The 12,610-nt window shown below is 42.0% G+C and overlaps 1 protein-coding gene across 1 annotated transcript in view; it reads left to right on the forward strand.

Annotated features, from left to right (window-relative positions):
• The window catches only part of LOC140459014 (uncharacterized), a 33,944-nt gene extending 23,264 nt beyond the window's left edge, over positions 1 to 10,680 (forward strand). Inside the window, exons 5-7 of the mRNA XM_072553727.1 lie at positions 1,173 to 1,332; positions 1,426 to 1,523; positions 10,039 to 10,680. Coding sequence (XP_072409828.1) covers positions 1,173 to 1,332; positions 1,426 to 1,523; positions 10,039 to 10,203 — 423 coding nt within the window. The 3' untranslated portion in view covers positions 10,204 to 10,680. The remainder of the gene's footprint in view (positions 1 to 1,172; positions 1,333 to 1,425; positions 1,524 to 10,038) is intronic.
• The last annotated feature ends 1,930 nt before the right edge of the window (positions 10,681 to 12,610 follow it).

Raw genomic sequence — 12,610 nt, forward strand, 5'->3', positions numbered from 1 at the left:
TCCCCTGAAACTCCCACTTCACCTTCTTCACCAATGAGTGTTGGGTTTAAGGATAGAACTTCCAGAACTGGGGGCTAAGTTAGAGTCTCCTTTCATTCCTGTTAAACAATTGAGGGCATAGAAAATAGTTGAATTGTAACTGAGAAATTAAAAGCTCGTGTTAAATTTTCTCCATAGTTATGATTGTAATATGATTGGTTGACTTCTAGCAATGATTTGTGAGAAGTGTGACTCAGGCTCAAGTACTTTTACAACAGAAGAAATTCTATGTACACGTGTATATAGTTGTTTCAGGTTGACATTAAATGCAAGAAATACTTATCATGTCAGGCAGCATCTGCACAGAGAGGGACAAAGTTAACATTGAAAAATAACTCTGTTCGTCTCACCGCAAATAGGAGAAAATGAGGACTGCAGATGTTGGAGATCAGAGTCAAAAAGTACAGTCCTGGTAAAGCACAGCTGGTCAGGCAGCATCGGAGGACTAGGAGAGTTGACATTTCGAGCATGAGCTCTTCATCATCACATTCCCGATAAAGGGCTTATGCCTGAAATATCTATTCTTCTGCTCCTCGGATACTGCTTGACCAGCTGTGCTTTTCCAGTGTCACACTTTTTGACTCACCACAGATAATGTCTGGTCTGCTTTTGTGTTGAAACAATTAAGTGATTTCATTCACAAGGATCAAGATGAGATGAATTGGGGCAAAATATCAAAAATGGGAAGAGGCAAAAGTTGTAGCTGAGTTTGACAGAAAAAGGGAGGGATGTTCTGACTAATTGACCTAACACTGAGATGGAATCAATCTAGATCTGTGTAATGTTAATGAATGGGATGATCAGGCCTACTCTGATCAGCTGATGAATACCTCCAGCAGATAAACAACTTAGTGCTCACAAGGAGATTTTGAATCACTACACTGAAAGTGATCTTTACTCAACATAGTAATCTCCACCTCCGAAAATTCTGCATGCACACAAACACCCTATTGAGGACTGCCCTATCTACAGACAAGTGGTGGAATAATCGCCTTAAACTCAACAACTGAGGAGGCAGTCACTTGACTCAAGGGATATGGATTTGCTGAATCACTAAATAAGTGCCCAAGAATTGTAAGTATTTATGCTGTTGGGAACGTTCAGTATAACAGAAACATTTTTCTTTGATTTAGTTGCATGAATTTAATCCCAGTTTTGAAGATAAACATTCAATCATTCCAGAAAATATCATTCATGGAGTGGCTTTCGTTTTTGATATGAACACATTCGACAACATTGATCTGTATATAATGAAACAGTTTCAGGAGCTCCAAACTCTTGTGGCTCAGAAATGTAAGTCTCCATTTTGCTTTCGGACTTATAACCTTTATTTCCATTCAGTACCCTGTTGAACATTAATATTTTTACTGAATTCTCTCTTTTCAGATATTTACAGGATTGTGATTGGGACCAAATTTGACCAATTAGGGATACCAGAGAGATATTATAGTTACATATACAACTACAAGCTTCTACAAGAGAAGGTAATAGTTTTAGTTCGTAGAATCACGTATATTGATGTCAGTACAATTTTTTTTAGTTTGTGACATGGGTATTATTGGAAAGGTTAGTACTGATTGCCCATCATGTATCACCATTGACAAAGTAGTGTGTTGCATTCGTGAAATGCTACAGTTAATTGACTGAAGATGTTTTGATACAGTAATTCCCAAGTTTTGACATTGGTCTGGACTCTCAGCCCCAAGCTCCTCCTATTAACTGAATGTGTCAATGTGAGGATGGAAGGGCTGAACGAGGCACTCAAATACACTCAATTTAGGAAGCAGGTTTTAGCCTGAAGATATCTCTCAGTGAGGGGGCACAGGCAGACATGAGAACATTCATTGGTCTTCTAAGTCAGAGGGTGTAGGCAAAACTCCCATTGCTGAAACATCAGCCTAAAGTTTAGAATGACAATCCATACTGAGGGAGTGCTGCACAGTTAGAGATGTATTGTCCAGAATGTGATGCTTAACTGAAGCTCTGCCTGCCTCTCTAGGCACAATTCAAAACACAATCAATGCTACGATGCACTAGACTAATGCACCATAAATCTAGCTCTTTTTGTTTCTACAGTTCGTTCATTAGATATAGGAGCAGAATTAGGCCATTTTGCCCATGGAGTCTGCTCCGCCATTTGATCATGGCTGATATGCTCCTCGCCCCCATTTTCCTGTCTTCTCCCCATAACCCTCAACCCATTAGCATTTAAAAATCTGCCTAACTCCTCCTTAAATTTACTCACTGTCCCAGTATCCACCACACTTTGGGACAGCAAATTACACAGATTCACAATCCTTTGGGAGAAGTAGTTTTTCCTCAACTCTGTTTCAAATGTGCTACCCCTTATCCTAAGACTATGACCTCTCATCACAGAATGCCCCACAGGAGGAAGCATCTACTCTACATCTAGTTTATCCAGACCTTTCATCATCTTGAAAACATCAATTTGATCTCCCCGCATTCTTCCAAATTCCAGAGATTTCAAGCATAAATTGTTCAATCTCTCTCCATATAACAAAATCCTCATCTTTGGGATCAATCTCGTAAAACTCCTTTGAACCGCTTCCAATGCCACTGCATCTTTCCTCAAATAAGGGGACCAAAACTGAGCACAATACTCCAGGTGTGGTCTCATCAATGCCTTGTGTGGTTGCAACAATACTTCCTTACCTTTATATTCTATTCCTTGAGCTATAGAAGCCAACATTCCATTCACTTTCTTTATTATCTGAATGGCTGCATGCTAATTTTCTGTGACTCATGAATGAGCAAACCCAAATCCTTCTGTACCGTAGCACCCCAAGGTCTCTCCCCATTTAGATAATAGGTTGCCTTCCCATTTTTCTGAACAAAATGCATGACCTCACACTTATCCACATTAAAATCCATCTGCCACATTTTGGCCCACTTTCCTAACCTATCTATATCCACATGTAAAGTGCTTATTTCGTCATTGCATTATGCCGCCTATTTTTGTGTCATCTGCAAATTTGCCTTTGAGCCTCTATCCCTGCATCCAAGTTATTAATGTTGATTATAAATAGCTGGGGCCCAAGGACTGAACCCTGTGGCACCGCACTAGTTATTTATTGCATCCAGAAAAATAAAATTTATCCTGACTCTCTGTCTTCTGTCCATCAGTCAGTCACCTATCCAAGCTAATCCATTACGTATAATCCCATATGATCCAATATTGTGAATTAACGTTTTGTGTGACACCTTATCAAATGCCTTCCAGAAGTCCAGATATTTTACATCTACAGGATACCCTTTATCCACTTTGCTTGTTACATCTTCAAAGAATTCTAGCAAATTAGTCAAACATGATTTGCCCTTTACAAAACCATGCTGAATCTGACGAGTAGTGTTTTGACTTTCCAAATGTTTTGATATTGCTTTTTTGATCATCGATTCCAAGCAAATGTACACACAGTGCGCCCAGTTGACCCGATTTTCAGACCAAGGTTGATGGAAAGCACAGACCTACACTAACCAAGAATTAATTCCGATAATGATTAAACTCAGCCATAGATAAAAATCTATATCACACTACCAACTAAAAATCTAATCCTTTGATAAATTCCACCCCAATGAAAAACACAGACAAAACAGTGAAAACAGACTAACGATGGAGATAAACAAAAACTGGAAACTCCATTGATTAGTCTTTGCTTCTTAGTTCCAATGCTGAGGTGAAGCTTCTGTGGCTCACCAGGCCCTTGGTGTTCAATTGTCTTTCTTTTAATATTTCCACTAGTTTGTAAGTGGCAAATAAATTAAATTAGAGTGGATGATGCATTAGTACAGTGCTTCTCATTTCTGAATTCAAACATCACTGCTCACAATTGCTGCAGGCAGGAAAACTAGTTTTATAGAGTCATAGAGATGTACAGTACAGAAACAGACCCTTAAGTCCAACTCATCCACATCGACTAGATATCCCAACCCAATCCAATCCCACCTGCTGGCACTTGGTCCATATCTCTCCAAACCTTTCCTATTCATATAACCATCCAGATGCCTTTAAAATGTTGCAATTGTACCAGCCTCCATCACTTTCTCTGGCAGCTCATTCCATACACATACTATTCTCTGTGTGAAAAGGTTACCCCTTTATTTTCTTTTTTATCTTTCCCCTCTCACCCTAAACCTATGCCTTCTAGTTCTGGGCTCCCCCACCCCAGAGGGGTAAGACCATGTCTATTTATTCTATCCATGCCCCTCATGATTTTATAAACCTCTATAAGGTCACCCCACAGCCTCTGACACTCCAGGGAAAATAGCCCCAGTCCATTCAACCTCTCTCTATAGCTCAAATCCTCCAACCCTGGCAACTCCCTGTAAATCTTTTCTGAACACTTTCTAGTTTTACAACATATTTCCAATAGGAAGGAGACCAGAATTGCATGCAATATTCCAACAGTAGTCTAAACAATGTCCTGTGCAGCCGCAACATGACCTCCCAACCCCTGTACTCAATACTCTGACCAATAAAGGAAAGCATACCAAACGCCTTATTCACTATCCTATCTACCTGCTACTCCACTTTCAAGGAGCTATGAACCTGCACTCCAAGGTCTCTTTGTTCAGCAACACTCCCGAGGACCTTACCCTTAAGTGTATAAGTCCTGCCAAGATAGCACAGAGACGGGTCCTTTGGCCCAAACTGATTCATGCCGACCAAAATGTCATTCCATGCTGACCCCATTTCCTTGCACTTGGCCCATATCGTTCTAAATCTTTCCTTTCCATATATTTGTCCAAATGCCTTTTAAATCTTGTTCATGTACCCGCTTCAACCACTTCCACCGACAGTTCATTCCATATGCATACCACCCTCTGTGTAAAAAAGTTGCCCCTCAGGTTCCCATTTATTCTTTCCCCTCTAACCTTAAAGTGTCGGCCTCTTGTCCTCCAATTCCCCAACCTTGGGAAAAAGACTGAGTGCATTCACCCCATCCATACCTCTCAGGATCTTATAACTTCTGTAAGATCCCCCCTCAGTCTCCTACACTTGAAAGAAAAAAAGTCCTAACCAGTCCATCCTTTCCCAAAAGCTTGGTCCCTTGAGTCTTGGCAATATTCTTTAATTTTTTTTTCTGCATTATTTCCAGTTTAATAACATTCTTCCCAAAGCAAGGTGACCAAAACTGAACACGGTACTCCAAGTGCAGCCTCACCAATGTCCTGTACAACTGTGACATAATTTCCTAACTTCTATACTCAATGTCCTAACTAATGAAGGCCATTGTGCCAACAGTCTTCTTCACTGCTCTGTCTGGGGTGGCACGGTGGTTAGCTCTGCTGCTTCACCATGCCAGAGACCCGGGTTCTATTCACGCCTCGGGCAACTATCTTTGTGGAGTTTGCACATTCTCCCAGTGTTTGCATGGGTTTCCTCCGGCTGCTCCAGTTTCCTCCCTCAGTCCAAAGATGTGCAGGTTAGGTGAATTGGCCATGCTTAACTGCCTGTAGTGTTAGGTGAAGGGGTGAATGTAGGGCAATGGGTCTGGGTGGGGTGTCTTCGGAGGGTCGGTGTGGACTTGTTGGGCCAAAGGACCTGTTTCCAGACTGTAAGTAATCTAATCTACCTATGACTCCACTTTCCGAGAAGTGTGCACCTGAACTTCAAGGTTCCTTTGTTCCACTATACTCCTTCAGGCCCTAACATTCACAATGTAACTCCTGCCTTGATTTGACTTTCCAAACTGCAACATTTCACATTAATCTGTATTAAACTCCATTTGCCATTTCTTGGCCCCACTTCCCCAGCTGATCAAGATCCTGCTGCAATTTCTGATAACCGTCCTCACTGTCTATGATAGCACCTAGTTTAGTGTCATCTGCAAACTTATTAATCATGCCATGTACGTTCTCATCCAAATCATTGATATAGATAACAAACAGCAATGGGCCCAGCACCGACCCCTGAGTCAATCCACTAGTCACAGGCCTCCAGTCCGACAAACATCCTTCCACTATTACCTGCTGCTTCCTACTATTAAGCCAATTGTATATCCAATTTGCCAGCTTGCCCTGGATTCCATACAATCTAATCTTTCAGAAAGCCTATCATGCAGAATCTTATCAAGGGCCTTACTGAAATCCATACAGACTATTCCTAGTGCCCTGTCTTAATCAACCTTCCTAGTCACTTCATCAAATAACATATTAAAAATTTGTGAAGCATGATCTCCATCTACAAAGTCATGCTGACCACTCCTAATCAAACCCTGTTTATCTTATTCTTCGCTCGTAATTTACCTACCACAGATGTCAGGCCTACTGGTCTATAGTTTCCATGTTTTTCTTTGCAGTCCTTCTTGAATAAGGGCACAACGTTTGCTACCGTCCAGTATTCTGGGACCTCACCTGTAGCTAACGATGATGCAAATATATCAGCCAGGGTACCTGTAATTTCTTCTCTCGCCTCTTGCTTGGCTATATCTGGTCAGGACCAGGAGATTTATCCATCTTCATACATCCTAACATGTTCAATATCTCCTCTACTGTGAAATGGACTGTCCCCAAAATATCACCGCTAACTTCCCCAAGTTCCTTAGTCTTCTTGTCTTTCTCCATGGCAAACATGGGAAGTGAAATATTCATTGAGGAACTCACCCATTTCCTCTGATTCCATACATATGTGTCCACTTTGGTCCTTGAGAGGTCCTTTTCTCTCTCTAGTTACTTGTTTTCCTTTAATATATTTAAATAATCTTCTCAGCCAAAGCTATCTCGTGCCTCCTTACCACCTTCCTCATTAGCTTCTTCAGTAAACTCCTGCATCCCCTGTATACCTCCAGGGATTCTCAATCTCAGCTACCCCTACCTGAGCCATGCCTCCATTTTTGTTTCTGGTCACAGCCTCAATATCTCTTGTCCTGGGTTCCCTACTCCTGCCAACCTTGCCCTTCATCCTCACAGGAACATACAGACCATGAACTCTAGCTATTATACTATTAAATACCACTTGCCAGAGGTCCCTTTGCCTGCAAACAAACTACTCCAATCCACCCCCGCAAGTTCCTGTCTAATTCCTTCAAAATTTGCCTTGCCCCAGTTTAGAATTTGAACCTGTGGACCAGTTTTGTCGCTCTCTGTAGCTATTTTAAAATTATTAGAACAATGGCCACTGGTGCTAAAGTGCTCCCCCAGCTGTCATCTCAGTCACCTATCCTGCCCTATTCCCCAAAAGTAGATGGTGTTTTGCCCCTTCTCAAGTATGGCACTCTATATAATGCTTTAGGAAACTTTCCTGAACACTCTTAACAAGTTCCATTCCATCTAAGCCCTTAATTCTATGTTGTTTTACTGCTGGCTTCTGCTGAGGAAAGCAATTCCACAATCATGTGTGCCTTTCTCTCTTTTCGTGTCTCTATGACTTGCTTCAACCTGCTCAGTTAACTAAGAACCAATTAGCTTCATGTGTGAACAACTCCTCCTCTTTGGATCATCTGCATATTACAGGAACCCACAGCCATAACAAAAATTCACAGCAGTTATTAAATTCCTTGCTATGAAATTATGCAGCCATCCTGGTAAATTCCTGTTTTTAAAAACAGTATTTTCTCATTGCACTACACATTCTAAAAGTCCTTATGTGCCCCCATCCTTAACGAAAATTAAATGTCATTTCCAAAATGCATGTAATTACAAATCCATAATATACAGACAGCAAGACTTTCATTCTTCCTCCCCATTTATATAAATTTACTGTTTTTGGAACTTCTTACATTTTAATGTATTCTAACACTTTACTTCAAGTTTAGCCATAGCTGCAGTCACTGCACGTAATGGAAAAATTTCCACAACCTGTTCCTGCAACTATTCCATTTCTACAGCCACAGCCTCAACAACACTGCCACCTGCAGCAAAATATTTGCTGTTCCCTGTCTTAACTGCAGTACACAATCTAGTGTTATTTTTACAATACCACACTCATATCCTCATTGCTTCTGCTTCCAACACAATTCAATACAATCCAAACCCAGGAAAACCCACAGGGGAAGTTTGCTGTAAATCAAACCGCAATCTTATAGGAGTGTATAAAAATACACAGAATACCCTAATTTACTTGTCTTTCAAGGAGAAAGTGAGGACTGGTAAAAAGCATAGACTAGGTTTCACTCAAACCAAGAAATATTATTTATTCCAAGTAATTCGAATATAGCTATAAGTAACCAGAGATAAACCATTGGCATGTACTATCATTACCTAAAACATTAATCTCTTTGCACACGTACAGAGATTATTCAATTTCCACCACCAGGAAGAAAGGTAACACCAGTTGGCCGGTGACAAGCAGTGCCCTTCTCAGAGGGCAATCCTGCAAACAGTGAAGGGGAGGGCAGAGATTAAATCAAAATAGAGTCAGAGGCGGAAATGATACACTCCACTCCCTGTGGCACCCACCTTTCCCTGAAAATCTCGAGAATGTTGGTGTACACAGCGTGCTCCTTCTCCAGGGACACCCAGGCTCTGACATAACTGTGGAAGATGGGCAGGCAATCGGCCCTAACGACCCCCTCCATGGCCCGCTGCCTGGACCTGTTTATAGTCAGTTTGGCCAGGCCCAGGAGCAGACCCATGAGGAGGTCATCTGACCTAACCTCCCCCCTCTGTATTGATGTTCAAAGGTCAGGAGCGTGGGACTGAAGTGCAACCAAAAACAGAGGAGGATGTTTTTAAGGAAATCAAAAAGGGAGTGCAAGTGCCCACTCCTAATATATACATGGTCCATGGATGCCACAGCACCTCAGAACAAACAGTTGGGCTGGGAGTCCGTGAACCACCATAATCTGCGGTTGTAGGGGACTGCCGCATGCAGCATCCTCCACCCCAGATCCCTGAAAGGGGGCAGACTCCCACATAGACAACACTCCATTGGGGATCCCTGCTGCCCGGTGGCAAATAGGCACGCCAAGGTGTGTCTGGGAGGTGGATGAGGGAGAAGAGGTGTGGGGCACAGGTTCCCAGGGGGAGTATGGTTCCTTGGGGCCAATTCCGTTCAGACAGGAGTAAACCCAGATGGGATTCCACTGCACACCTGAGCATCCTCCAACTGGTGCACTATGTTGAGTCCGAGCACCGCTGTTTTAAGGCGTCGAATGGCAGTGGCCACGAACCGGACATCTACCCGCTGCCCTGCTTGCTATATCCTGTGGCAGCATCCAGCCCAGACTCCCGCCATCCAGCACGTCTTCGACCCTGGTCACCCTTGCAGCTACGGCCATATCTTCTGACAGCCACTTGAACTCGCGAGTACGGAGGTGCAGATTCCTGAGCAACGGCTGTCTGACAACAGCTGCTACTCCTGCGAGAGGATAAGCGTGATGCGATTCAACCATGTTCCAGACAGTGATCAGGTTCTGGTAAAAGACAGGCATCATCCTCCAAACGACCTCCAAACCATTTCAGTTAATGAAGAGGAGCTGCGTCCCCTGTTAATATTGGTCATCCAGGGCTTTCCCGATTGGTCCACATCAACAACCCCAATCAACAACCTCATAGTCAACAAAGTCAACGGAGTTCCAATCACGGCTAGTTCTTTATTTTTGTTGTCCAAGTTTTTAAAGACATAAAAACAAGAAGGCAGAGTCCTTCTATAAAGTGTGCTGGGATGAGGGGTTTGGGGATGGGGGAATGTATAGCCCCTATGTCCTGGCCAATGTTTACACCTCTATCAACTCTGAAAAATCACATTACCAAATGATTCACTCATACATTGTTTATGGGATCTTGCTGTGTAAAATATGGCTGTCCAATATGTTGACAGACAAGCCTCTATGTAATTTCACAATTGCAGCCAATAAAGTATAGCCACTGTTTTCATACAATAAATATGAACCAATTTGAGCACAAATAAAAGATAAACAATAATGATAATCATTTTTTTCAGTGAACTTTATACCAGATTTATGATTTACATTGTGTAATCATTTTGACAGATTTATATACTTACTGTTTGAAACCTCTCTGTCCTTTTTCTCTTAGTTTCAAAAGCTGTCGGAATACACTGGGATGGACAGGAGGACCATGTTTGCCATTATAAATACAAGCAGAGGCGACAAGATAGGACAGACGAGATGTATGCTCACTTTGTATATATTAGAAAATTTGGTCAGAAACATCAACAGATACTTTAAAATGATAGAATAATAGACAATCCAATCTGAAACATAATATTGCAGCACAGAAACATCTAAACTACAACGGTGTTCAAACATATGCTTCATTCCACCTTTCTTCATCCTGACCTGTCAAAATAAACTTTTATTCCTTTCACACTCCTGTGATTATTCAGATGCATTCCCTTTAATACATCTCTGCTATTTACCTCAAACAATCCTTTTCACTCTGTGATGAAAAAAATTTCTATGCTGTGACGAAAGAACAAAGAGAACTGAAGAACAAAGAACTGAACATCACAGAACAGGCCCTTCGGCCCACCAAGCCGGCACTGATATACAATGCCTTTCTAAACTAAAATCCTTTTCCCTCTACGCAGTCTGTATCCCTTTTCTCTATACCATTAAAGTATCCAGCAAGAAGCCTCTTAAATATTGTCATTGTATCTGTTTCCCCCATCTCTTCTTGTAACACATTTCAGGCACTACCACCCTCTGGTGTAAAACAACTGCCTCTTGATTCTCCTTTAATGTTCCAGGAAACAAATGCTTGAAGCACAGAAAGGGAGGCAAGAGAGCAGGGGGAGTGATGTTTTTGATAAGGGATAGCATTACAGCTGTACTGAAGGAGGATATTCCGGATATACATCCAGGGAAGTTATTTGGGTAGAACTGAGAAGTAAAAAAGGGATGATCACCTTATTGGGATTGTATCATAAATCCCTTAATAGACAGAGGGAAATTGTGAAACAAATTTGTAAGGAGATCTCAGCTATCTGTAAAAAGAATAGGGTGATTCTGGTGTGGGGTTTTAACTTTCCAAACATCGACTGGGACTGTCATAGTGTTAAGGGTTTAGATGGAGAGCAATTTGTTAAGTGATTCAGTATGTGGATGTACCTACTAGAGAAGGTGCAAAACTTGACTTACTCTTGGAAATAAGGCAGGATAGGTGACTGGGGTGTCAGTGGGGGAGCACTTTGGGGCCAGCGACCATAATTCTATTTATTTTAAAATAGTGATTGAAAAGGATAGACCGGATCTAAAAGTTGAAGTTCTAAATTGGAGGAAGGCTAATTTTGATGGTATTAAGCAAGAATTTTCAAAACCTGACTGGGGACAGATGTTTGCAGGTAAAGGGACGGCTAGAAAATAGGAAGCCTTCAGAAATGAGATAACGAGAGTCCAGACACAGTATATTCCTGTTAGGGTGAAAGGAAAGGCTGATAGGTATAGGGTATGCTGGATGACTAAAGAAATTAAGGGTTTGGTTAAAAAAAAGAAGGAAGCATATGTCAGTATAGACAGGATAGATTGAGTGAATCCTTAGAAGAGTATAAAGGCAGTAGGAGTATACTTAAGAGAGAAATCAGGAGAGCAAAAAGCGGACATGAGATAGCTTTGGCAAATAGAGTTACGGAGAATCCAAAGGGTTTTTACAAACACATTAAGGACAAAAGGGTAAATAGGGAGAGAATAGACCCCCTCAAGGACCAGCTAGGTGAAAGTAAGGACTGTAGATGCTGGAGATTAGAGTCAAGATTAGAGTGGTGCTCGAAAAGCACAGCAGGTCAGGCAGCATCGGAGGAGCAGGAAAATCAAAGTTTCGGGCAGGAGCCCTTCATTCCTGCACCACTCTAATCTTGCCCCTCAAAGATCAGCAAGACAGTCCTTGTATGGAGCCGCAGGAGATGACACAGATACTAAACGAATATTTTGCATCAGTATTTACGGTGGAAAAGCACATGGAAGAGATCGAATATAGGGAAATAGATGGTGACATCTTGAAAAATTTCCATATTGCAGAGAAGGAAGTGCTGGGTGTCTTCAAATGCATAAAAGTGGATAAATCCCTAGGACCTAATCAGGTGTACCCTAGAACTCTGTGGAAAGCAGGGGAAGTGATTGCTGGGCCTATTACTGAGATGTTTGTATCATTGATAGTCACAGGTATGGTGCCGGAAGACTGGAGGTAGGCTAACGTGGTGCCACTGTTTAAGAAAGCTGATAAGGACAAGCCAGGGTACTATAGACCAGTGAGCCTGACATCAGTGGTGGGCAAGTTGTTGGAGGGAATCCTGGGAGACAGAATGTACATGTATTTGGCAAGGCAAGGACTGATTAGGGATAGTCAACATGGCTTTAGTGGGGAAATCATGTCTCACAACTTGATTGAGTTTTTTGAAGAAGTAACAAAGAGGATTGATGAGGACAGAGCAGGTGTGATCTGTATTGACTTCAGTAAGGCATTCGACAAGATTCCCCATGGGAGACTGGGTGAGCAAGGTTAGATCTCACGGAATACAGGGAGAACTTGCTACTTGGATACAGAAATGGCTCAAAGGTAGAAGACAAAGGTTGGTGGTGGAGCGTTGTTTTTCAGACTGGAGGTCTGTGACCAGTGGAGTACCACAAGGATCCGTGCTGGGCCCACTACT

Source organism: Chiloscyllium punctatum, chromosome 34 (assembly GCF_047496795.1).
Source record: "Chiloscyllium punctatum isolate Juve2018m chromosome 34, sChiPun1.3, whole genome shotgun sequence".
Classification (NCBI taxonomy): Eukaryota; Metazoa; Chordata; class Chondrichthyes; order Orectolobiformes; family Hemiscylliidae; genus Chiloscyllium; species Chiloscyllium punctatum.